The 27,391-nt window shown below is 37.0% G+C and overlaps 1 protein-coding gene across 1 annotated transcript; it reads right to left on the bottom strand.

The window, feature by feature from the left end:
- Positions 1 to 2: 2 nt before the first annotated feature.
- LOC143847088 (serine/threonine-protein phosphatase PP2A-2 catalytic subunit-like) lies at positions 3 to 23,377 on the bottom strand. Its single transcript, XM_077355767.1, has 11 exons — positions 22,982 to 23,377; positions 20,608 to 20,664; positions 17,984 to 18,067; positions 12,924 to 12,995; positions 8,454 to 8,525; positions 8,108 to 8,148; positions 5,964 to 6,030; positions 1,994 to 2,185; positions 1,836 to 1,925; positions 1,633 to 1,740; positions 3 to 605 (listed from the first exon to the last, which is right to left on the bottom strand). Exons 1-11 carry the CDS (start codon positions 23,072 to 23,074, stop codon positions 540 to 542), a joined length of 942 nt encoding a protein of 313 aa, XP_077211882.1. The 5' UTR covers positions 23,075 to 23,377; the 3' UTR covers positions 3 to 539.
- Between the last annotated feature and the right edge of the window lie 4,014 nt (positions 23,378 to 27,391).

Below are 27,391 nucleotides of genomic sequence, written 5' to 3'. Positions count from 1 at the left end.
CATTCAACCAAAACATCTCATCAGCTTTGAATTTTAAAATCCAAGGTTGCATGCATCTTATCTAGAGTTTAGGCATATATGAAGCCACCATAGCTCAATGACAAAAAAGAAAACAGCATTCCAAAAATACAAAACAAACCATCAGTTAACTGGAAACTAGGAGATGATGATAAAAGCACCCTCTAAAAATAGAATCTCTTCCCTCTACAACCCCAAAATGCAATGAAAAAAAGAGAGAGAAAAGGAACAAGAGAAAATAAAGGGGAAAAAATATCACAAGTTTTTTCTTGAAAATGATACATGCTGCTTCAGCGTCCCCCATTTCACCACTGCCCCGAGGAAATCAGCACCAGTTAGGAACACAAACAAATAAGGGGGGAGCCTTACCTGACCATTTTACATGCTTTCCCCAACCAACCTAGCAGCTTGGAATTATAAATGTTAATCCAACAATAGATCAACACATCTGCAACTCCATCAACCAGCAAGCATTGCACTTGCTGCCAGAAAATTGGCAACAACTTAACACGAGAGCATCATCATAAGAAGTAGTCAGGTGTTCTACGGGTTACGTCAGGCTCCCCTCTCCTTGGAGCAGGCTCAAACTGCAACAACAAAAGCAAACATGTTTTCAAGCTTCTTTTATACATTGTAGTCCCACCAGTGACACAACATATATCATGTATAACCCATGGATTTAAATTTCGGTTTTCAGTTTCGGTCCCTACCGAAATCGATAGAAATTTTTACAATAACGGTCAAAATGACCAAATTTTGGTCGAAATCCGAAATTTTCAGATTTCGGTCCCAACCGAAATTTCAGATTTCGGCTGAAATTCAAAACCATGTGTATAACAACATAGACAAGCTCAATAAACTGACACTTGATCATTAAACTAATTGTTGTTGGATACTGTGCACAGCGCAGAACAGAGATGTCAGTTTGCAAATCCAAGATACAGAAGGGACTAGCAAGAACACAAAAGGCTTTTTTTTTAATGGTAAGAACACAAAATGCATTTGAGATTCCTTTAAGAATAGTTGCTACACAAATAGTGCTAGCTTAGCCATTCAAAAAAAAAAGTGCTAGCATAACATCCAAGGAGATGCCAGGGCCGGAATGACCACTCCCTGCACATCACATGCACGGATGGTAGTCTGGCTCACATGAGAACTGCACAGGGAGGGGCGGTCCCAGCCCTAGTGCCGCTCTCATGGGGCATCTTCAGCTCATTTTCCACATGTTATTTGATATTTAATTGAGACTTCAAAGGTTTGCCAACGATATGCAATGCTACACCAGCATCGTCACAAATTAGACTGGAAAGGATCAATAATTGTAATACTTTCGCTGGATTATTACCGATGTAATCATAAGGAGGTAAATTTTAGGAAATTTTAGACCAAGCTTCCTATAGACTCAGATTTTCGGTAAAGGCAACTTTCAATTGAATCCTCCCCATAGCAGGTTTGGCATTTGTAATCATAAATCTAATACCAATTTGGTGTGTGTGTGTGTGTGTGTGTGTATGTGTGTGTGTGTGTGTGTGTGTGTGTGTGTGTGTGTGTGAGAGAGAGAGAGAGAGAGAGAGAGAGAGAGAGAGGGCGAGAGAGAGAGGGCGAGAGAGAGACCTGGATGAATGTGTGCCCTTTGCAGTCATCAACTTCCAAGATCGAAGCCATGTTTCCACAACGATAGCAATAATTAGGTGCACTAAATATTGTTACCACCTTTTGTTCCTGTTACAAATAGATATGCATTTAACTCCCCTGAAATTTTAACTTCTCAACCACATGCAAAGGGATGCTCAACATAATGACGAAAGAAGGATTACGTGTCCCCAGTTGAATCCCTCCATGACTAATTGATGGGCTCTGGCTATCAAATTTAGGTTGTTGGTATGGTTGAATTGCTCCGATATATCCTGTAAAAACCAATGCCATTAACGAAGTAACCAGGTAAAGCTTCAAATAAAGGATGAGGGCAACTCACTTGTCCAAAGGTATATCCGGCTCCACGTGGAGAGATGCCCCAACCACAGCGATCATCTGGGTCAGACCATAAGAGGTCGCACATGGGCCCTTCATGAGGGACTTCTTGAACACGATCAAAATCTCTTATGTTATCAAGGGTCTCAATAGATGGGGACAAGCCACCATGCAGACAAAATATTTCTGATTCAACCTTCAAAGAGTTCACAGACATAATGGTTAGAAACTTATAGAACACAACCTAGTAGCAACACCATGGATCAAGGTTCCAAATATCAATATCATGGGAACGAACAACCAAGAACGTAATGACAGTCAGCTAACCAAAATAAGCAGAACTTAGTTTGACAAGCCAAAATGAAAAAGCTGGCAAGGCATCTGAGGATTAAAGTAAAATTTCACCAAGAAAAAATCCCGAGCAGATACATTAATAATATGCATATATATAGTGCATAGGCAGCCGCCAAAAACAATATCAAGATGAACGGGAGAAAGTAGCATTCACACAAGAAGTTTTTCATAAGAACAAAGCATAGAACTATTAGCAACAATGAGTTAACATTTATGGAAACTTCAAGGACTTTGCCAAGCCCGTGTACAAATGTAGATGTTTTAGAGAATATTCATTAACTGTACACACTACTCAGCAGTTACTAATTCCACTTGCCCATCCGGATGGTAACAATTACACACAACCGGAACTCTTGCCATAGCAGAGATAATTGCCATCAATTAGTGAAGTAAAACAGCTTTGCTGAATCATCAAAACTTATATAACTTGGATTGAATAATAGATGGAAACTAGTATGACACTATAATGGAGTGGCAGGTTTTCCTGGCAAAAGGGAACAAAAAATGTGGACAGCCAGTGCATCAGTGTTTCAAAAATCGGACTTGGAAGAGAACATATCCACAGTAAAAGGGAGTCAACTCTAGCAGGTCAATGATTAACGTGAACAGTTTTTCTTAAAATATGAGATTTGATTGACATGGTACGGAAAAACTCAGCCTCGGTTAAGAACTCGGCGAAGGTAAAAGGTAGACGACGATCGACGCGAGATGTTTTTAAATAGTGCAGTGTATAGCTGCAGCCTCAGAGGTGAGAAAGATCCAGACCTTTGACGGCCTTTATCTAATCAAAGAATCAAAACCTAAGTCATTAAATAAAATGTGAGTACCTACAAACAACAAGGCCGATTTGGGTAGTCTTCTGCAAGTATGTTCTTCAAATCAGACAACATTTCAAAAAAAAAAAAAAAAAATATATATATATATATATATATATATATATATATATATATATAGAGAGAGAGAGAGAGAGAGAACATTTCCTACACACTTGTGTAGGTAAGTTACCTACACACTAGCTTAAAATACAGTCGGGGCCCACATAGACGACATTTGAATGATCCTCACATAGATAGGGTGTCCACAAAAAATCAGATCCATAGGATCATCCTAACCATTCAAACTATGGAGGCAAAAAATGGACTAATTTGTGAAGGTTTATACACGTCCATTTTACCTCCACAAATCGTAGGGTTGGGATGATCCTATAGATCTGATTTTTTGTGGACACCCTATCTATGTGAGGACCATTCAAATGAATTGTTTGGATCACCCAAACAATGTGGGCCCCCACTGTATTTTAAGCTAGTGTGTAGGTAACTTACCTACACAAGTGTGTAGGAAATGTTCTCTCATATATATATATATATATATATATATATATATATATATATATATATATATATATATATATATATATATATATATATATATATATGTATTATATATAGAGGAATAAGATTGTACGCTCGACCGAATGGTTTAGATGCCCACCAAAAATGGGGGACCCATGTGATTTGGCACTCTACCGTACCTAACTTTAGGTACGGTCGAGCGTAGAATCCTTTTCCTCATATATATATATATGAGAAAAGTGTTAAGCGCACCATTTTTTTGGTGCGCTTAAGTTGTTATAACGCCTCCCATTCATTTAAATGTTTGGGTCCCGCTTAAGCGCACCAATGGGAAGCGTTATAACAACTTAAGCGCACCATTAAGCGCACCAACAGATTCCTATATATATATATATATATATATATATTATATATATATATATATATATATATATATATATATAATATGTTCTTCAAATCAGATCCATCGCCAAGATAAGAAAGCCTCCCAATCTCAGGAAACCTACTAGGACGGTGTAAATAGAAAGCCTATCCAACTCTTACAGCAATTCCATAGACCTGAACAAGGGCTTCCCAGTGGAGAAAGCCTACCAACCAGTGATCGCCACCCATCATTTGCAACAAACACCCTCAAACAACCAACAGCAAAGCAAGGAATGACAGCCAACACTTGCAAGCAAGAACGGTTTTTGCTAGCACCATAGTGCTCTCACTCTAACGTCCATCCCTACCATAATAGCAGTCACTTTAAAATACTATGCCGGGATTATATCAATGTGAAGAGCACTATAAAACCAAGCCATTTTGTACCTGGGTTGTGGTCGCAACCTTCTCAAACTCAATGCTGAAAGAGATGTGTAGGGTTTTAAATTCAATGAATTTGTCATGTCAAGCAAATCAGTACGTACTGCTGAAGCAATGGCACCAAGAGTTCATTCCAGAAAAAAGCCGTTACCAATCAACGCTACAATAATATGGCTTCCCAGGTCGCAAATGCAACTTTGAAAGAGTTTATTTTCCTCGATGTTACATAAACATGGAACCCAATCAAAATAGATGACTTACTGATATGAAAAGGGCTTGTTTGCAAGGGACCTTGATGAAGTGGATCTAATTTGATACAAGAAGGGAAATCAAAAAAAAAAAAAATTTGTACATGAATCCATTCCTGCCCTTTTTACCCTATCAAGCAGGCTGCTTATCACAATTCTAGGTGGTAGGGAATTAATGATATCCATAATGAAATTAATGACATTTGCAAAGGTCTTTGTGTTCCCTTTAAGCAAACTCTTTCCTTTTAATGCACTTTGGTTATCTTCTCAAAAAGTCAATTAAAAAAAGGACATGGTGCTGTAAATCCGTTAAGACTTGCCTGATTTCTCTAACCTACATCTCTGGCCATCTCAAGTTTAGTTCACAATATAAAGATAGCAAATGTTGCTGATTGCTACAGTAAATAGGCTAATTGTTTTGGTGGTGGTGTCCTCAATTTGAAGATAAGCTTGCATGGTTACATCTTGAATCAGATCTTCCATTTTTTGTATCAAAACATAATGAACTTCAAACTGCGTGAAACAGATAGAAGAACTTCAAACAGCGTGAAACAGATAGATGAGTATGCTAACACCCAACAATGTCCACGCTTAGACACCCACATCAGTAAATAGGCTAAAGGATAAAACACAGTCAAAAGTTTTGTGATGTATATCACTTGAGTTAATGATGATTCTTTTCCATATCAATACCACAAAATAAATGAAATCAATGGCATTTGAAAAATCTTTGTGTTCTCTTAAAGTAAACTTTTAAAAACTAACGACTCAACCTATAATTAGCCAAAGCGAGACCTAGCAACATCATTGAATATAGGGAAATCTCAATCCCTGATATAATCTCTTTCCTTTTAATACATTTTGGTTATCTTCTCAAAAAAGAGCATTAAAAAAAGAAGATAGCACTGTAAAATACCTTAAGACTTGACTGATCTCTCTAAACCTACATCGCTGTCCATCCCATGTTTAGGTCACGATCTAAATATAGCAAATTTTACAGATTACTACAGTAAATATGCTAATTGTTTTGGTTTTGTTGCCTTTAATTTAAACACAAAGCTTGCTTGGCTACATCTTGAATCAGATCTTCCCATATCAATAACACGAAATAAAAGACAATAGAAAGCCCACAAATTAATAGAAAGAAAGGAGTGCAAACTGGAAGCCTAAAGGCCAAAGAAGTGAAGGAAGAGGGAATAGGAGAAACTCTACTAACCAAGGCTGTCAAAGGAAAATAGTCAAAAAGGTCTGTGAAGATCTTCCATACATTTGCATTACCATATCTGTGATCAAGCAGTCAAAATTAAGTATTAGTACAGATTAGAAGACCAAAAATAAGAGAAAATGAAAACAATGTATTTTTGCCAAGCAGATCAAATTCCCATTGAAAAAAATAAGAGAAAATGATGGTTCCAGCACCAAATTCTAAATTGCCGACTACGAGAGAACTAATGTCCACTGGATACAAGAGAGGCTAGGCATCGAAGTTTGAATACTAGAAATAAAAAATGAAGGATAGGACTGCAACAAATTCAGTTTCAATTTATGTTTTCAATTAGCTGAACAAAGGCCGGATCTCTATGCAAACACCTGAGTGAAAATGTCACAAGAATTCCAGCAAAAAACACAAAGTACTTATTTAGATATATGAAAGATTTTATATGGTGTGTGGCCGTAAAGTCCAGTATTTTTCAAAAGTACAGTATGGGCAACTACATAGGATGATCCAAACGGTTCTATCTGTTGGGCCACAATGTATATACGATGTACCTCGAAAAGTATAAGGTATTCTATCCAGCCTTTTTGAGATCCAATTATCAAGAGGCTCCTTCCCCCCACCCCACCTTTTCTTATCCTTATACATGATTAGATGCAATTTTATGTTGCTCAGGGTTGGTTACGTCATCCCACCCGATGAATCATTAGGATTCAGTTTCAATAGAATCTTATGAGGCCATAGGTTTCATCATTCCCATAGCTTCTCCATTAATGCTTAGGTCTGAACTTTGTCGTGGAGAATCAAATTTCATTTATTCAGAGATCATTCAATGTGGTATGAACATGATACCAAGGCAAACCCATGGAAATACCTGTCGGTTTATTATCTCAAAGCAGATGTTAGTATTTCTTCTGTTCCAATGGTAATAAAAAGGACCTTCATATGGTATTCATTGATTTGGAGAAAATGTATGATAGAGTTCCCAGGAGTGCTATGTGGTGGGTCCTTGAAAGGAAAAAAGTGCCTACTAAATATGTTGTTATGAATTAAAAATGAAAGACATTCGTAAAAGGGTAAGGGTGGCACCAATTGAGGAGAAGATGAGAGAGCACCGCTTAAGATGGTTTGGGCATATCCAACGTACGCCTTTGGATGCCCCAGTGAGAAAAAGTGACTCGTGCCAAGTTGATGGAGTAAAAAGAGGTAGAGGCAGACCGAAAACAACTTGGGTAGAAAGAGTGAGGAAAGACTTGATGGCTAGGAACATGACAAAGAACATAACCTTGGATAGGAGAGAAGGAGAAAATGGAAGAAAATGATCCATGTAGATGAACCTAACTAGTGTCAAGATTAGACTTAGTCAATTGGAGCAGAGTAAATCCTTTCACCTTCTTCATGTTCTAAAGGCTTCATTAGCCGACCTCAACTAGTTTGGGACAAAGGCTTAGCTGAGTTGAGTTGAGTATTGGTAATAATTAAACAAATCTATTCGTAAGAACAAAGAGAAGCATATCTCAGATGACAGAACAATTTTTATTCAAATAATAAATCGTAAGACCGTAATCATAATTGACCGAACAAAAATAAATCGAATATCGATTGGAGAAGTATGGCATAAATGGACCTAATGGGAATCTTACGAAAAAATATCTTTTTGATCTCGTTCCTTCTTTTTTTACAATTCCTTAATATCATCATCAATTGCATGAATTTTGGCATTTTTGGGGGGAACTTCGTCTGCCGAGAAGAGTTTCAAGATCATCGAGGAAAAGATGACCTGCACTCCCGCTCTCACCTTGTCATAATTCAACAATGTGTTCCAGGTTCGAGTGTGATACAAGTATGCGAGCATTGCAGCAGTCCTGACTCCCTGAGTCTGAAGGGACGCCCAATCAAATCTCCAACTTTCAATCCCCATTTTATCATCATGACTGAGAATCATTTTCCTACCAAAACACTTGAATAATTTCATGTGTTTAAAGAAAGCTAAGGAGATCACGTCAAGTAAAGAAATAAAAAATAAACATTTCAGAAAACATGTCAAAGGAACTTCTACATTAAGTTGAGGATGCAAATAATGAATAATTTCATGAATCAGAATGATTTTTTCAACAGAACAAGAATGTGTGAATGAAACTCACTTTCGCAGGCATTCATCATAAAATCCATAAACTTGTGTAATCTGCAAAGAAAAAGTAATGCTCAGTTCAAAGTTTTTTTTTTTTTTTTTTCGAATGATAAGCATCTATTAATAGTTGAAAACCCATAAAATCTCAATCCAGAGAAAGCAACAGTTTTAGGTCAATATGAAAGACCTCCAACATACAATATGTTGTGCTAAATGGATAGTCGACTAAGTAACCCAGGTCAGACTGCCTAAATTGCACTAAGATTATAATCCCTTAACCACCGGAAATAAATTTGATTGGCCCAATGTGCAACAAAAGAAAATACGTCAAAAGTAAATCTGGAAGCTGAAAAGTATACCTGACGACTTTCATGATTTCCTCTAAGAATGGTAATTCTTTGGGAATACCGCACCTTAAGGGCAACCAGGAGCTGAATGAATGAACCAGTCAGTATTGTAAATTTTAAAAACAGATGAAACTTCCACTAAAAACTAAGATCCAGAACTGCTAAAGCATAAAATCGAGATGTTCAAAGCACATAGAACATCCGCCACCAATACACGACCCTTGACACCATTCATAAGGTTTCCCAACGTTATGAGCAAAAAAACACAAATACATACAATTCACACAAACTGACGGTGAAAATAGACAACAATTATTTTAAGTTCACCAACAAAAATTACAGAACTAGACAACCATTATTTTATATTCATCAGCAAAAATACAGAAATAGCCAACTGCCCTTTAGAAAATGGCCATAAAACCCACTGAAGAACAAACCAAACTTCCCAGGTTTCTGATCAATTTACATGGCTCCATCCAAAATGACCACAAACATTTCCGGGACAAGAAAAACATTCGAATGAAAATAATTAAGGTGCATCTGCACCAATATTTGTGAATCTGTATCAGTACTGGTAACTGGAGCATCTTATGCCCTTAGAAGCACGAAACGGGTGCGGGGATGGGGGCGGGGGCGGGGAAGCGTGGGTTCTAGAAGAGAAGTTTGGGAGCGTCATGAGAGCGTGGGTTCTAGAAGAGAAGTTTGGGAGCGTCATGAGAGCGTTTATGTAATATTTTATCAATATATCTTTCAAAATTCAAGTACATCAAAAAGTAATAAAGAAGTAATAGTTTCTAAATATTTATCTTTCAAAATTTAAGTACATCAAAAAGTAGTAATTTCTAACCATCTTCATTTACGTGCACTCGTTCCTCGTGCTTTCAGAAGATGCACAAGCCTTTGTGCTTGCTCCAATGAAGTACTTTGAAGAGTTCAAGGAGTTTGATTCAGGAAGTTGGTGATGGTGAGTCTTATGGAGTAATAGAAGCAGACTCGGAGCGTCATGGGAGCAGTTCCAATCTCTTTGGGTTTGCGCTCCCCGAAAGCTCATTTCCTAAGGAGCGCCGAATCAAGGTTCCAAGGTGGCAGCGGCACCCCGGAAGTTACCAAAGACACCCCCTCAACTTCCTGAAATTTTTAAGTAGACCCCCTCCGTTGACGGTCCGTTACTTTAACCTGACGGAATGACTAAAACTAACCATGGTTAACATTTTGAGGACAAAAACACCCTTTATCACTGGTTTTAAGCCATTTGCAAAGGGATTAGGGTTACACCATCCACCACCATCGCCATCTCTGGCCACCGCCGTCACCTCCATAACATACAATGAAACCCCACCCCATGGCTACATCAAACCCACATTTCCAAAAAAAAAGCATTGATAAAAACAAAACAAAAATCCTAAAATATTAGGGTTTATGTGCAAATCATGATAATGATGTGAATGAAGACAAATTAAACTCCTAAATCAAGAGGGTTTATGTTGATAAATAAACAAGGGTTTGAATCAAACCCTAATTTTCAGTTTTAAAGTATGAAAACCCTAATTTCAGCTGGGGAAGACAAGGGCACAACAGTCATTTCCCCCTTTCCGTCCACTCCGTCACGTTAAAAAAACCTATGATTTGGCCGACACTTTGAATTTATTGTTGACACACGTGTCGTGTTGTGTCGTGTCCAACACGACACCCGTGTCCACACGTGTCGACACTCTTTTTGATAGTTTTAAATGTCTGCAGGAAGTATAGGTAATTTTATATGTATGTTGTGTATGGACGTGCCACTATTTCTAGATTTTTAGGGATTAGCCATGTCAGACACCCTATATTCGTGTCGAAACTCAGCACACAAATCAAGATTATGTATACTTTCTATTTTAGCCGTGTCCCCGTTTCTAAATTTTGGGGGTTTGCCGTGTCCGACACTTCGTGTCCGTGTCAATCCGCAACACTCATGTCCGTGTCCACAAATCATAGAAAAAAAGCCAATGAAAGTTGAGGGGGTGTCATTGTTAACTTCCAAACTACAGGGTTTAAAACGGAAAATGGCCAAACCACAGGGGGTGTATATGTAATTTTCCCTAAATTTTAACAAAGTAGAGTTGAATTGGGTGAAAGACAACTAGCCAATAAGTTCTGAAAAATAGTTGCACAGACATGTAAGCAAAAGCCATCGGATTACACAGAGAGAAGAACTGACATGAAAAATGAAAATACTACAAGAAAAAAACCTGAAAGAAGATCCAAATACCAAAATCACATTTAAGCAAAGAAATTCAAAGAGGGCAAGGGCATCATGATGATTTCATAGGGAAAAACTTGATAGAAAGGCAATTTATTAAAATTTCTTGATATTGCATGCACTATTTCTTATAAAAGACCAATTTTGAGAAAACATTAAATTTGGAAATATGCCAAACGGATTCCAACCCCAAAACAAAATTTCCTGCGGATGGGTTACAATTAAAGATGGATTTTCACATACAAAGACAGCAAATGAGGGAGACACATAACAACAACTCACAAAAGCATTTGGAATTCACATCACCCTCTCATCATTGGATGTGAATCTAATTAGAGAAATTAAAATGGAGTTATAGGGATCCTAAAAGGAACAAAGTTAGAAATAATTTGCAAGAAAAAATAGTGAAGAATTTTAAAAGAATATAGCTAAAAAAAACTAACGTTTTAAAAAGTAGGGTTTTGAAGCTCGAGTTGTGAACGAACAAATGAAAATTGAGATATAAGCTACAAAGCGAGGGAACTAAAAGATTACAAGTGTTACCGTGGTTTAAAATGGAGTTTGCTTCAGTGGAGAAATATCCCCTGACAAGTGTTACCGTGGTTTAAAATGCATGAACTCAACTCAACTAGGCCTTTGTCCCAAACTAGTTGGGGTCGGCTGATGAATCCTTTAGAAAATTTTGAAGAAGAAAGTGAACGGATCTACCCGGTTCAAATTGACTAAGTCTAATCCTCACACCAGTTGGGTTCGTCTACATGGATCATTTACTTCCATTCGATCCTATCCAAGGTCATGTTCTCTGTTATGTTCCTAGCCCTCAAGTCTTTCCTCACTGTTTTTACCCAAGTTGTTTTCAGTCTACCCCTACCTCTTTTTACTCCATCAACTTGGCACGAGTCAGTTCTTCTCACTGGAGTATCCAAAGGCCTACGTTGGATATGCCCAAACCATCTTAAGCGGTGCTCTCTCATCTTCTCCTCAATTGGTGCCACCCCCACCTTTTTACAGATGTCTTCATTTTTAATTCGATCTAACCTTGTGGGGCCGCACATTCATCTAAGCATTTGCATCTCCGCTACACTCATCTTATGCACATGCTGCTTCTTGGTGGCCCAACATTCTGAGCCGTACAGCATGGCTGGCCTCACACAGCTGTCTTATAAAACTTTCCCTTCAACTTCGTAGGGTTTAAAATGCATGAACAGACCAACAAATAAATTTATAAAAATAATAATAATAATAATAATTTAGGAAGAGAAATTCTCAAAAAAGAAAGATTTGTCTCGATTAAACTTTAAACCAATTTGGGCGACATTGTGATGCAATCAAAGTTCATGAACCAGTCCATAATTCAGCAAGGATTAGAAGAACAAGGTATTACCAAGATCCAATAAGTAATCTTGGAAGCATTTGAAATTATTTGAACATTAATGGTGGGCCCTACATGGCTCCGTTCGTCATGAAAATTAGTATACTTAGTTATTTGTATTTAATTTTTTGGGTAAAGTTCTTTTTTTTCTCCGAATGAAATTTTTAGATAAAGTTTTAGTAGGTTTTGGTGGCACATTAAAAAAAGTTAATAGAGTTTTTATCCATTAAAGAGTCTAACAGTAGTTCTAAAGTTCTCAAGGTTGTTTATTTGTGTTTATGGGACAGTAACATGCAACACACTTCTATTTTGGGCGTCTCTAAAATAGAAAGTTGGCTTTACTTAGGTTGATCTAAGGACTGAAAATGATCGCATGCCAATGGTTAGGAGTTACGACTAAACTAGGGTTTTAACGTTTTTGGGCCTAATATTAAGTTTCGGTGTACTTTTCAAGAGTTTAATGAATAGCTATGAGTTAAATGAATACACATCGCAAAACTAGCTTTGATCGCGTAACCTGGCAAATAACATTAATTAGAACATATTATTGAAAAAAGAAAACGCACCCCAGGAAAGAGCATTTTCAATTCATCTAGGATATTAAGGCGTCTACCATATTAAAGATAGCCTAAGGCACCACAAAATGAAACAATTATCTATTACCACAATTATTTATTACCATGTTGCAAATAAACCTTGGCATCAAAAGTATCAGCAGTATATGTGAGTGGCATATCTCCCGTCCATGTGCGAACTATTTTCGGGCATGTGCACATAACAACATATCCAAAGCATATGAAAATACTCATAGCCCTATAATTCCTTAAAGGAGCGTAACATGTCAGTGGGCTTATTCAGGTCTACTTACCGTTACAGTTTCAACTGAATAATAGCCACGGTCAACGTAGTCCCCCATAAACAAATAATTCGTATCTGGACACTACAAGTCAAAAAAAAAGGGGGACAAACATAAGGCTTAAATAATAGATATATACATGAAAATAAATCAGAAGAAAAGGAGGAGTGAAACACAAAATCATTGAAAACAATGCCTATGTCATCAGGCTATTAACATTTAAAAAGAACGCAGAAACCAAGATCAATGTAATGTAATAACACATGGTATCGGTTCACCACAATAAGAAACTAATTCAGGCCAGCTTTTAAATCGATTTAGCACAAAATGATGTCATTAATTCATTAATTTATTGCAAATTCAAAAAATATGAAATGAATAAATTCAAATTATTGGCGGTGTTAACAGTATATAGCCCTTATTCACTGTGAATGGGTGATAAACTTCATATTCATACTTTAACATATCTCTCAGAAAACAACAGCCTCACAGTAACACTGGGGCAAACACAGCACACCTGCATAAAACCACGCGGAAGTTACCCACCAGAGAAGAATTTACAGATGTCAGAGTGCCAGAGTGTAATGCATGTGGCAAAATCATTGGTATTAGACTATTAGGGTTAAGTAGCAGTCTTTTAAAGCTGTGGATATGTTCCTTACAGTGCACGGTCCATGTACACAAGCTTTACCAACTAAGAAGCGGATATGAAATGAGGTAGCTAGTCAAGGAAAAAATGAAAAGGCACAAGCAGATCAAACGTAGTACCATCAATCTAATAAACAACAGTTCAATAGTCTGAATTCTCAAAGCTGTCATCCCTCATTGATCAACATTAGCCTGTGAGGTTGATGATCCTATGCCTATTCTTTTCTGGACAAGCCGAAAATTCACACCTTAAACACTTGAGTCAGATTGAGCTTATATCAAAAGAAAACCATAAGGAGTTCTTTGCCATAAGATCCAAACTCACATTTCACTTGACTTAATGCCTTGTTTTAGAAGCCAAATGATTCCAACAATTCAAATGGATACTCCTGTTGTTTAAACCGAGATAGGGTGACACTTAGCTCAGACCATCATCATTTCTAAGATTAGAGCTCATTCTAGGCAAAAAGAGTTTCAATACATTCAAATGGTCCAAGAAAAAAAAAAATACCCAATCAAATTGCGAAAACAACTATGGTCCTGCTTAATCAAGGTCGTAGAAGAGAGGACAGGTCATGGCTAGCTCGACATATAAACAAACATGGTTTCAAATTTCGGTTTCGGAATGCGTTTCGGTCCTCACTGAAACTGAAATTTCGGTGGAAATCAGACAAAATATATTAGACTAATATTTTATCTCATACGAAATTTCGGCCCAAATTTTGGGAAAATATTAAATAATAAAGAAAATCGAGATTTTTGGGTGAAAATCCTTAAATTTCTGACGAAATGTCAACCGGAATTTTGTAGTATTTCGAAATTTAAAACCGTGTACACAAACAACTTTCCTTCATTAACAAGGTTCAGCAACTAGGTTTTTTTTTTTTTAATGGTTGCAATTTCATTCATAGAAGAAAGGGGGAGACAAAGATAGCAGACCCCAAAGACCAAGATAAAAAGCAAAGGAGATACAATAGAATAAAAACAGTACAATCAATCACCGCGGGGGGGGGGACAAACATTTGCAGGCCCTCCCCACACCCCCCACGAGCTAGACCATCTGCCACATAATTCGCCAATCTCCCAATATATGGTTGAAGATGATTGAGGAATCGCCAAACCGATCTTCAATTTTGTCAAGCATAGATGCAAACCTCCACGGTGGGACTACATATCCTCTAAGCCATCGGATAACATTAATGGATAACATTCAGCAACTAGGTTTGCAATGAAAACCGTAAGCTCATAAGTCATTTTTGGATGTGACTTTTATAGAGCAAACAGCCATCAAACAAATGCATGCCATCCATGTCAAAATTGAAATTACACTAGCTCACGTAACTCTAAAACAGGTAAGCTACTTACTAATAAATTCAAACAGCAACATATCCAACTCCTTTAATTCAAGAGTTTTAATTGGGGAAAAAAGGAATCGGAAATTTCACTCTCTTATACCAACAATAAGGCTCAAGGGTACCTGTCTCCATTCTTTCAAAATTAAAGAACAGATGGCAGCTTGCAAGCAGAACCAAAATGAAGCACTCGGGACTTGTTAAAACAATTCGACATTAACTTTCCTTTTTTAACCGCATTAACTTTCACTGCATCAGATTTCCTTGGAACTAAACCTCAACTAAAGAGATTCAAATCAGTACACAAAACACATTAAAAATCCATGAGTGAAATCAGGATTAAACTTGGTTTCAAACTTGGTTTTGCCACTTCAGGAGAATAAAATTTCAGGTTTCAGGGTTTTCTTAGAAATCACAAACAAAAATCTTTCAACTCTCTTGCAGGATTTCATGTGACTAATGGACGGCAACAAAGAGTCACTTACCGAGATGAAGTTTAAGAATAATTCAGCCAAAAAGAGTCTACGAAAACCTCATGTTCCAGCAGCACTTGCACATGGTCTGGCAGCTAAGTAGATCTACCCATAGTTGTCAACCCATGACTCGACTCGTGAATTGTAAGAGTTTTTGACAACAGAAATTTAGTTGAAAAAAAATATAATTATACATCAAAAGATGAAGCATGTAAAAGATATAACCCAATAGGGCTAAGCCAAAAATATCTATCCGTAATGCATACTAAGCACGTAACTTTCCAAATGTCATTCACCTTTTCCAAGAAAAGTTTTTTATGGAAAGTATTTTTCCCTACACCATCTTATGCTATGAAGGTTTGATGGGGTGCGGCACATATTCTATACCCAAGAATAGCATGGGTAGGGTCCACTATTTTACACTTGATCCGGTGAGCCCATCAACTCTATCCAAACCCATGCATATATCGTGAGACCAACTATTTTACACCTAATGCTATAATGGGGTGGGGCCCACTGTCTCTACCCAAACCAATGCAAAAGGTGGGGCGCACCATTTTACCCCTAATGTTATTGGCGAGGTGGGGTCCACCATCCCTACCCAAACCTATGCATTTGACTGGAGCCTACCATTTTACATCTCATGTTTAAATGGCGTGGGGCCACCATTTTACACCCATGCAGACTAAATACTGGAAAATAACTATATGCTTGTAACTTGCATGCACAAAAATCAAGGAATGAAATTTTGTTTTTAGTTTCGGCCTCAGCTGAAAACGAAATTTCCACAGAAATTTCGGTGGCAATTTCAGTTTTGGTGGAAATTTCGGTGAAAATCTCATAATTTTAAATTTCAGCCGGGACCGAAATTTGAAACCGAGACAAATATAATTAAGTTCTAAGTTCCACCTTTCAATTTTTAACCCATCAAAGCAAAAAAGCCCACGCCCAGCGACTCGGCTTGACTCGTAAGCATCTTATTTTTTAGAGTCGACTTGCAGCGACTCGTAAGAGTCACCGGACGACTCGTAAGAGTCACCGGACGACTCGTAAGAGTCTTCAACAGAGGCGAGTCACCCATGCGACTAGCCTCGAAAGCCCAGTGACTCGATTCGACTCGGGAGTTGACTCGAACAACTCGTACAAGTTTGCCACTATGAATCTACCGTTTCATTGCACTTCATGGCAGCAAGTTGCCTTTGATCCGACGAGGGGATGCCTAAGATCCATAGCAATCTTGAAAACCTTGCTTTAAACAAGGAATCGGATGAAGGAAGAAAGAAATGCCTCAAGGCAAAGCTTTGAAATCCTTCTTCCCAATGGAAAATAACATGCAAGAAAATCTTCTTGCAAAGCTTCAAATGAACTCAACCATCAAACCAAAGATGCACTAGTTAATTTTTTGAATGGCAAGAATTTTATAAAAACTGAAACAGCACAAATAAGGCTCACGACCAAGATGGTCAAGAGCCTTATTTGTGCTGTTTCATTCTCAAACTATGAGGCTCATGACCAAGATGGTCCAAAGGGCTACAAAAATAGATTAGTCCTCATTCTCGAACTGATAGACATCTCTAACAATTAGGGAAGAAAACATAGAAAACCAATTTCGAGCAAGATCATAAGCCCCATAGTTGACAAATCAAGAAGTACACAGAAAACAGACCCGATGAGAACCGAGACAATCCAAAACTTCTTCAAAGCCATCATCATAAATCCATGGGACGGCTTTCTAGCTTTTATTCCATGAATGACATTACGAGAGACCCTCTCAATTAATGGTTCAATAAGGGAGGAGTCCAACAAACTGATACTACAGCGCAATGCGGGAATCTCTGATTCATTTGAATTCTTAATCCCAATCGGCCCCGTGTATGCCCATCTAAAATCATTATTATGATCACACAGCCCACCTACCCTGCCAGGACCACGATTCCCAATGCTAGATTATCAAATCTAAGCTCGGTGAACTGATGGATAGGAGAACCCACTGAGAAGAATGAGCATCTCGCACAATGAAACTAATTTTATAGATACCCACGTCTTATGAAGATCAGAAGCAGATATGCCCACAAGAGCCTTGTTGAAGCATATTTATTTGCCCGTGTGGATGTGTCTTCCTTTTTCTTGTTCTCTTCCTTTTTTCAGATAGAGAAAGGTAAGCCAAAAAAAAAATCTTAATAACCCAAAAAAATTAATCTAATAATAATGTTAGTTCTCTTCTAATGATATAAAACTAATTGTATATAGATATTTCATCTAAGGAGCCAAAACAAAATGAATAAAATTCAATCATCGAGACATGCATCATCAAAATAAGGAAAGTTAAAATAATGCTAGTTCTCTTCGAATGAGATAAAACTGAATTTTATATAGATATTCTCTCTAAGGAGCCAAAACAAAATGAATCAAATTCAATCATCAAGACATGCATCATAAAAATAAGGAAAGTTCAAACTAATGGCATTCCATCCATTGATGCCCCAAGAGCAGTTCACTCCTCATTAAAATCTTTGAATGGTATCATTAGTATTTATTTAGCCACTGCTGCAGTGCAAACACAAGGATCGAATTGAAAAAATATCACAGTGAGAATTACCTTCCCTCCTATTCGAAATAGTTCTGCAAGATCATGAAATTGACCATGAATATCACCACATATCGTCACAGGACTTTTCACAGGCTGTAGCAATAAAAAAACAAGAGAATTTCAATCAGAAGTATGTTACATTTAATGCATAGTGTGCGTGTGTGTGTGTGTACAAGTACAATTTCTGACATAGTTAAGTCATACGGTGATTGAATGCCAGTTACAGGCTAAAGACCAAAATTTATGTCACAATTTCCAAACTAAGTGCAGTGCCGCAGAAGACTTTTTGTTTTAGTTCAGTTAAGAATAGTAATATTTTATAATAGGGATTACCCGCTAAAGGATTATTAGAAGCAATAATTCAATAAAATGTCAAAAATATGAAATGCAATTCAACATAAAGACATAAGCAAAAAAATATGTAGGTCTTAATGCGCTGATCTCCATAAAACAGACAATTAATTCTTTGCGTAACAAGGTTTTCTTAGACTTTTAGATTGTCGCTTCCAGGATTGGTATTCCGAGAAATCTCTTCACAACAAGGCCTTCTTAGACTCTATTACATACTCATTTTTCTGTCTACTATTGTTTGATTACCAATAGATATGTTCTTTGTGTAACAAGGCTTTCTCAGACTCTATTACATGCTCATTTTTATGTCTAATAGTACTTGCTTATCAATAGATATGATTGTGTTTCCAAACTGCAATTAGGAGTATATTATGTACGATCCAAATTTACATATTATTTTATTCATTTACCATATGGCTCTAATTTCTTCCTACAACTGAAGATTCTGATTTCACAAACATTACAATTTACCAGTATGATTCAAAATTATAATAATTTACAATTCAATTGAGGTTGGGAAGATCAAGGAATCTAAAAACCTTCTCGATAATGTGGCAAAAAAGAGGAAAAAATAGAAAAGATTAAAATAAAGCTTTCATTAGAAAATCCTATCGCAGTAAAAAAACCAAAAAGATTTTAAAAAAATTTCAGTCCAAAATCCTATCGCAGATAGTGTACTTATTGACTTATTCCGATGGTCTAAAGGATCGATAAGTTACTCTTTCACAGTTTATAATCATACTAGAGATCAGAATCAGTCGAGCTTTTACCATTTTGTTTCACATGAGGTTCATGTCCTCGCTGAGCTCATCTTAGGACGCCTTATCTTTTAAAAGTTGTGCCACCCTAGCAAAACTCCCTGCCTAACAATGTCTTCCGCCCAGATTGGCAAGCCAAAGCAGGTCTTAGAATAAAAAAGAGGGACCGGCAATGCCTTGCTTCCGATACATGGAACAAGTAAAATAATGTTAAAAGTAGTGGTATTCTTATTTTGTCTTGCCTTTTTATTTATGTTCTTGCTGTGAAGGCAAGGAAAAGTCAAAGAATTCTGTTGCTAGTTCAAAGGATACCTTCTTTTTTTTTGAATGGCAAGTTCAAAGGATACCTTTATTCTATCGTTTAACCATCTCTGACTTTTATTGCTGAACTGCTTTTTGTAGGGTGAAATAGGCCATAGTTACCGGATAACTGTTAATTTTAGAACCCTTGCTGGCCTTAGTTGTAGTATTGCAGTTCTAAATTTGTAACACAATCTGGTTATAGGTTTATGTCAATCAAGTTGCAGTATCCAAGGGACTATTAACTATCCTTACTGACAACTCTCCTGCTAAAGAGAAAAAAAATGCTTTGACCACCCTCCACAGATTAAATCATGGTTAATCAAAGTAGAATTGTAGAAAAAGTTCAACAGAAAAGCTCCTTAAACTCGAAGCTTCGGGTTTGGAATATTAACAATGATGTAATTGAAGATTGTACGTAAGTGTGCGTGCATAAACATATGTACAGATATTGGCGAAAACCATATTTAAGGGGAGCAAGAAAGGTTGGCTGAAGTAGCAAATAAGTGTATCCTGTATAAGTTTAAGGGAGTGAACCGTTCCAAAAATCCCTTGTAACCTCTTCGTTGAAAAAAAAAAATGAACTACTGTGATAACATAACCCCTGCCTGCATTAGCTGTTTCACTGTTTGACATTTTTTTTTAGAGGTTCATCTGTTTGACATTTTTTTGAGGAGCCAGTAACTCTCATATATGAATTGTGATATAGGTAGTCCTTATATTAACAGGGAGTAACAATCTACCTGTGAATAGCGAAAAAAGAACTCACCATTATCTGTGAAAATAAAATGATAAATGATGACCTAACTCCTAAGGATTTACAAACCTCAATATACAGTGATTTGAGATAACCAAGTTTTGTCTTCTGTGACAGCCAACTAGAAGAAAATATTGGCTATCAATTATATCCAAGTGAACAACGATTTAAAGCTGAAACCACCAGTTTTAGGGAACCAGCTCTGAATGGCATGTTTCTATTGGAAGCATGCACCAAAGCAAAAAAATAAGTTACCTTTGCCCCATAAATCTGGCATATAAGAGAAGAATTTCCTTGAGAGAACAAAAGTAACGTTTGCATCCCAATAGCTTGATCATTCAAAGAATCATCAAAGTATAATCATAAAGCAGAAACATACCTAAAGCCTGCGAGATCTATAAGCTATAAAATATAGAGCACATAAAGGACAGTCATTGCATGGCAGGTAATAAAATCACAGAACTCACCTGTACATTGCTTTCTTCCATCAGTATCTCCTTGGCCTTCTCACATAACACTCGAACCTGCATCAAAAAAAAGAGAACATGCAAATTAAGTTGGCAGATCCTAAATATCTTGGCATCCAATGGTTTGCATTGAAGCTCTAAATCAACACCTGAATTATACCATTATATTACAAGAAAAAACGTTTTAAAGGCTGTAAAAAGAAAACAAAGATAATACACAGAGCTCGAGGGAATAGTTATAAAAATGACTGAATATTCTGATGTAAGGAATGTTACAAGGAATCAGTCCCAATGTCTAAAACAGACCCTACTTAAAGATGGTTTCAGTGAACCTTAATGGGGCAGATTACTCATGAAGATTGATATTGTAAAAGAAAAATGTAGAAAAAAAATGTAAGAAACTATTTTATCAGCCCGGTTTAACAAAAAGACACATTTTACTGCTTAAAACATCTATCATAGTTATGAAATTGGCTCTTCATGGGCCTAATTAATATGAAATTTAATACAAAACTAATCATTCATCATACCAAATGCTAACTATAAATATTACAAATAATAATCAAGTTTGAATGATTGGGAAGTAGAATAAGCACAAATAAATTAACAAAAAACCTTCTCTTGAAGCTTTAAGAATAATTTTAGGACGCTGAGAGTTTTGAAAAAGTGTTGAAAAGAGGGGATTTGATGTTTTATAGCTCTCATTAGTTTGGGGGTGCAGATACATAAAATTGCCCTTCACGTAACTATAAAACGGGCAAAAAATAAGACTAAAATGGTAAAAATCTGAAAAGTAGCCATAAGAAGGACATTTCTAAAACCTTTTCAGGATTCTAGATCTATTGCAGCCAGAACAGGATAGAACATAGCAGAACAGACGGGATTAGTGTATTAAATGTTTTGCTCTGCTTAATTGTAACGGTTTTGTTACTAGCATGGTATGTCGTCGGTTCTAGACAAAACAGAAGGGATATCATAACTATGAACCCATGAGATCTAAGCCTAAATTAAAGTTGATAACTTCAGACTACCCCGGGATGCATACAGTGCACTGGCATAGTCCCAATGAAAAAAACTACTAACTAGCTAAGCAAATCTTAAAAAAGAGACAGGTTTTAATTAAATGACAAGGAGTAACTAACTTGAGGCATTCAAACAATTGATAAGTTGAATCAATAACATACAACCCAGAATGCACGCACTGTACTGTCATCCCAATGAAAAATATTGCTAAGTAGTAAAGCAAATCTTTAAAAAAAAGACTTGTTAAATGATAAGGAGTAACTAACTTGAGGTATTCAAATGATTGAAAAGTTGACGAAAAAACGTATCGCATGTGAGTGCTAAACAGTTAGTACCAAAAATGAACTACTAACAACTCTATTTGGCATTCATACGCAATAAAAAGTTACTGAATGATATGTACGCTAGACAATCTTGGTCAGAGTCCAAGTAAAATTACAATTTACACTTATTAAACATTCTTAAGCTTCCCAAACAAAAATTGAAACCCATATTTAAACCATTTCAACTTAAATCAATGTAAGTGCACACTTTCCAAAACTATATGAATGGCATATGTTTCAACTTTACTGTGCAGGCATCAAAATCTCACAAAAAAGAAGCACCACATGTTGCCAATGTAGAGCTAATGCGGGACAAAACGAAGGCTAGAATTTGAGCAACTGTGAGATTTAAAGTTGTAACAAAAATTGACATTTCCCATCAGTGACATTGTGCCAATAGTTAAACACTTCCAAATAAAAAAATAAATACAGCGATTATAATTGAATGAGTCTGCACTCGACAAAATGAAATAAAAAATCTTCTTATTAAGAGATGCTTTCAGTAACATAAATTTCCATGGCAAGTGTTCCCTAAATACCCATTTCCACAGATCTCATACCAAACCAAAATAGCGACAACGTGAAGCCGCAGATAAAAACAAATCCCCCAATTACGCATCCATTACTTTCAAAATGATCTCTGTCACAAGACGAACTCAAAAATGAACACAGCAATAAAAGGAATTAAAACATACAGCGGATCTGAAACATTTGTCTAGCAGATCTAGGTCACAATCCTGCGATCTCCTAAAATTCCCTTCCTAATATCACATCCGAAAACCCTAAACCTAACAGAACCGAGAAAAATCGAAGAACACAGTCGAAATCACAACCAATACAAGTACCAAAAGCCAAATCTCATTTCAACTGACTCAAATCGGCGTTGATCTGCTGAAAACCAGCCGATCTGAACAGGTGAAAGGAGAATCAAGCAGCAGATACAGAGCATTTGTGGAGAAAATGAAAAAGAAGTGCGTGAATCGGCATAAAAATGGGAAATCAGAAGGAAAAAAACAGAGAGAGAGAACCTCTTGCTCGGAGAGGGGCTTGCACTGCATGAGCTGAGAAATCTGCTCATCGATGTGGCCATGGGAGCCAGAAGAGACCGGATCCACACTCATCTTCTTCTTCAGCACAGGAAAATTCACCACTTCACCTTCCGTTCAGAATCAGAACGAGATGGAAAAACAAACCAGAGAGAGAAGGGGGGGGGGGGAAACCTAAACCTAAACCTAACCCTAACCCTAACCCTAGTTTTGGTCGGTGTACTCTCTCCTATTTGAGGAGACGAATGGGTGGAGGGAGAAAGAGCGGGTGGTGGTGGTGTAACCAAAGAGAACCCTCGTCTTTCTTCGATTGCCTTTTTATCTCGAGACGATAAAAACTCCACCATACGAAAAAAACAGATCTCTCTCTCTCTCTCTCTCTCTCTCTCAGTCTCAGTTTAGTCTTACGTTTTAAATGGTAGTCCGCGAGACTTATCTAGATTCTACCCTTTTTATTTCTACTGGCATGTAAATGTGGGACCCATCCCATGTCATTTAATTGGCCACATTGAGGTGGGCCATTGTTTAACATTCTCGTGATCTAACAATCTAAGCCATTGGATAGACACGCTAGTTTAGCCTAAAATGTTGATCATTTTTTATTCTGGTCGTCTGCTGGCAATCCAATGATTATATGGTTAGGATTGTCTACGTGGTGAGATTTTTGAATCTTGCTCTTTTTAAAAGATAATGGATGGTCACTCACTCATAAATGCCACGTGTAGGGTGGAGATTAGGAGGATAATGTTTCAGTGTCGAGGATCTGAGGCATAGTACTGAATGGGCCTCTTTTAAAAAATGTTAAATACGTCCCTTGAATATTTCAACTATTTTGAATGTGGAGGTGAAGTATGTTAAGTCAAATGAGAAGATAATGTTGCTTTTTTCAAATGAAGAGAGTGAGACATACTGAGCGAGTAGGGATGATCAATCTTTTAGCATGTTTAATTGGGTCAATGAGTCAAATGTAAGATGTCTTCTAATGGAGATATTGTATGGGTATCGTGATTTTTTTATCTTATTACAAAGCTTTTATTGAGAATCTCTTTTAATGATGTATTGTGGATTCCAAGGAGGTATAGAGAGACGTTGGAAAATAATCTTGGAATTTTTTATGCCCTGCTTGGTGAAGATTAAGACAACCCTAAACCAATTATTGAACTCAAATTTAAATGCAATTTTGAATCCGAGCACTTACGCTCCGTTGTAATAATCTTAAACGAACAGGGCATTAGATGTTTATGCGACTTTTCTTACCGGTGAAACATATCTCATTGCATGTGTTATGACATTAAATGGGGCATCACTAGTAACATTTGATTGTGTTCTTTTCATTAGGAACACTTAGCAACGGATCTTGCGTGATCGAGCGATGACAAATTTTATAATTATGACAGTTGCATTGTTGGCGCCATTCTGCTCCCTTGTATCTTTCCTCACCTCACATTACAGATGGATAAGGGGGCGTGAGCTCCTGTCAAGATTATGCGGAATATAAAACCTACCCGATATCTAGGGCTCTGCAAAATGTGCATGAATAGGGACATGGGAGTCTCCGTAAAGAGGGTAGATGCAGGCGGTGAGTGTTTGGTACGTGGGGAATGCGTGAGCATGCCATATATAATTGAACAATTCGAAATTCAATTTGAGGGCCGATGACCAAATTTTTCGTCCCTCGGATTGGATTTCCAGCTATAGAGAAGAAGAGGTAAGCTTCACTTCTTCCTTGGGCTCTAATGCCGTTCTGAGACATAGATGACCTTTTTAGAGCGACGTAATACCAAGTTGGAATGTCAACACGCGCAAAAAATATGAATTGCTTGCGGTAAACTCAAAATTGTCACGCCTCCAACTCGAAGGCACGGCAAGCGTCATGTACCTGCAAAATAAAAACCTCACAGGCACGCAAGGCTTTCTTATAGAACATCAATATAATACCAAAGATACATTCACAATTTACTTGGGCAGCATTCAGAGCAACTAAAACTTCTAAAGCTTTGTATACAGACAACTACCAAAATCCTTATTTACAAACCTTTCTCCCTTTAGTATTTATAACACTCCTCTGCCAGTACAAATATTCACACATATACTAACCTAGAAAACAACGCAAGTACTGGGTAGATCCCTCGCCTCGAACAACCTTAGAGCCTAAAATTTTGTATTTTTTTTATAAATCACAGTGAGCTCAAAAGCCAACAAGTATGCAGAAAACAAATGCAAAATAGAAAATCACATTCGGAAATTCATAATTTGAGATTTTATATGGTGTAAGGCCTTGCAACAATAAGGCCTTTATATTGCCCTTGATATTTGATCCAACAGCAGCTCACTTTTTGAGCTTTTTGAGGAGCTACTGTTGGATCAAATGTCAAGGGTGGTGCTTCCACTGTACAAAGGCCTTATTGTTGTAAGGCCTTGCACCATATAATCTATCTCATAATTTACTGGGTGTGTACAGAGTTTGAAATACAAAATCATAATCAGTACTCATACGTATCAGAAAATGTATAGTAACAAAACAATGCTCGTGTACTAGGAGGCGGTAACATAACTGTTTTTACAATAGATATCAAATACAAGTCGACATGGTCATCCTTTAACATAAAATGACCAACGTATCATTCCATTGACGAGGGCATAGACACACCAACCATCATTAGCCATACACGATGAGCATTACTAAGATGCTAACCTCATGAATTTTATAGATATACCAGAGTTACAAAATCTTATACTAAATCATATTTTTCAAAGAATAATTATAGTTGCAAAATCTTTTCAAAAATTTTCATGCGAATGGCGCTAAAGTTAGGCTAAATACTCACCTTCTATGATCGACCTAAAGTGCCAAAAACCCACTTCAGAATCCTTTTAAAAATTCTTCATCCGAACCTAAAATGCATAGAATTGACAAAATTTCAAAATGCACCTGACAAAATTAAGACAAAAATCGGTCAAATTATTAAAATACATAATTCCACCACAGTCCAAAAATGAAACTCCACCCATCAGCCAAACACCAATAAATCACCATTACTATCCCAAACCTAAAAATTCTTCCAACAATCCTCAATATGCTACTCATTGTTTCTAGTTATCTAAAGGTATAAAAATAAACTAAAGCGAAAAAGAAAAACATATAATATAACTTGCCCAAGAAAATAACCATCAGTCAACGCTGGAATGACCGAACTTATTGAGCCGAGTTTCGTTCTAATCCAAGGTGAAACTGAAAAACCCTAAAATAAGATTTATGCAAGTGAGAAGTGTTTTAGCTTCTAAAAGATGGGGAAAATAAACCTCGGATAAAATTGGGAAGATACTAGCGTGACTAAGAAGTTCTCCCATGAAACTCCCGTTTGCCTCATTCTCATTTTTTTTATCAAGATTGCCGAAGGTTTGCAAGCTAAAGAAATGAACAAGGTTACACAACTCTCTGTTTATGATTTGTTTTATAACTAGGCAAAGTTGTAGATAATAACAACATTAAGACTACTACATAAACGCTGAGTGTGCATAATGCAGACGACGCAATCGATGCACGCAAAATGCAAACGTCTCTCGGGATCGATAGATATCCGATTGACTATTTAACATAATAATGCAAACAAGAAAAATTATATGATGGAAGGCCGTATAAACTCTCAAAGGTGGTACGGCTGAAGCACCACCCCGGATAATTGATTTAACAACAGCTCCTCGAAAAGTGAGCAGTTGGATCAAATATCAAGGATGGGATGATGGGTACGTGTTTATACGGCCTTTCATCATATAATTTATCTACAAACAGATGCCAATGCGAGGGATAAGGAATTAAAGATAAATGCTCACACGAAAAGATGGATCCATCTCGACGTGTCTTGAATTTAAGAGGACGAGCTACGACTATGAAAACTTAATAACAACACAGGAGAAGTAACTGATAAAAGATAAAATGATAAGACGTGTTATGTGTTGGTTCCCGGACCTCTCCTTATAAAACAATAGCTTTTTTATAGCATTTTCCCGTACTTGCTAACCATTGTCCCAAGTTCTTAGAGGGGGAACTCGTAATAACTTTCTACTTCAGCTTCAAAATCTCGCACGTCCCCTTGTTTCACGATGATAATTGCCTCCATATTCAGGAAAATGACTAACAGCCATAGAACTCATTTGACTTTGTGGGATAGACTGCCTATCAGTAGCGGTCTCACACGAGCGATTTCGAATTCAAAATGGGTGTACACACAACCACTCCGGCCATCCAAATATTGTTTGCAGAATTGATGATGAGTACATACCTGGCTACAAAATGGTTGTAATACTTTAGAAGTTTTATGCGTGCCATATCCACATTCTGTTGTTCGATTACCATGTAAAGATGAAGTAAAGCCGCTTTCCTATTTGCCC

This window comes from Tasmannia lanceolata, unplaced genomic scaffold (genome assembly GCF_043159265.1).
Source record: "Tasmannia lanceolata isolate RefF3 unplaced genomic scaffold, GAP_Taslan_0.1 ptg000015l, whole genome shotgun sequence".
In the NCBI taxonomy this organism is placed as follows: Eukaryota; Viridiplantae; Streptophyta; class Magnoliopsida; order Canellales; family Winteraceae; genus Tasmannia; species Tasmannia lanceolata.
The sequence above is the reverse complement of the archived record's forward strand: the minus strand, read 5'-3'. Positions and strand labels throughout refer to the sequence as shown.

What these genes read in the sequence shown, in the direction of transcription:
- LOC143847088 (XM_077355767.1), bottom strand. Translation starts at nt 23,074, where the DNA reads ATGAGTGTGGATCCGGTCTCTTCTGGCTCCCATGGCCACATCGATGAG. An exon ending in TGGAAGAAAGCAATGTACAG is followed by an intron (nt 18,068 to 20,607) that starts GTGAGTTCTGTG and finishes TTATTGCTACAG; the next exon opens with CCTGTGAAAAGTCCTGTGAC. An exon ending in TATTTCGAATAGGAGGGAAG is followed by an intron (nt 12,996 to 17,983) that starts GTAATTCTCACT and finishes TTTGACTTGTAG; the next exon opens with TGTCCAGATACGAATTATTT.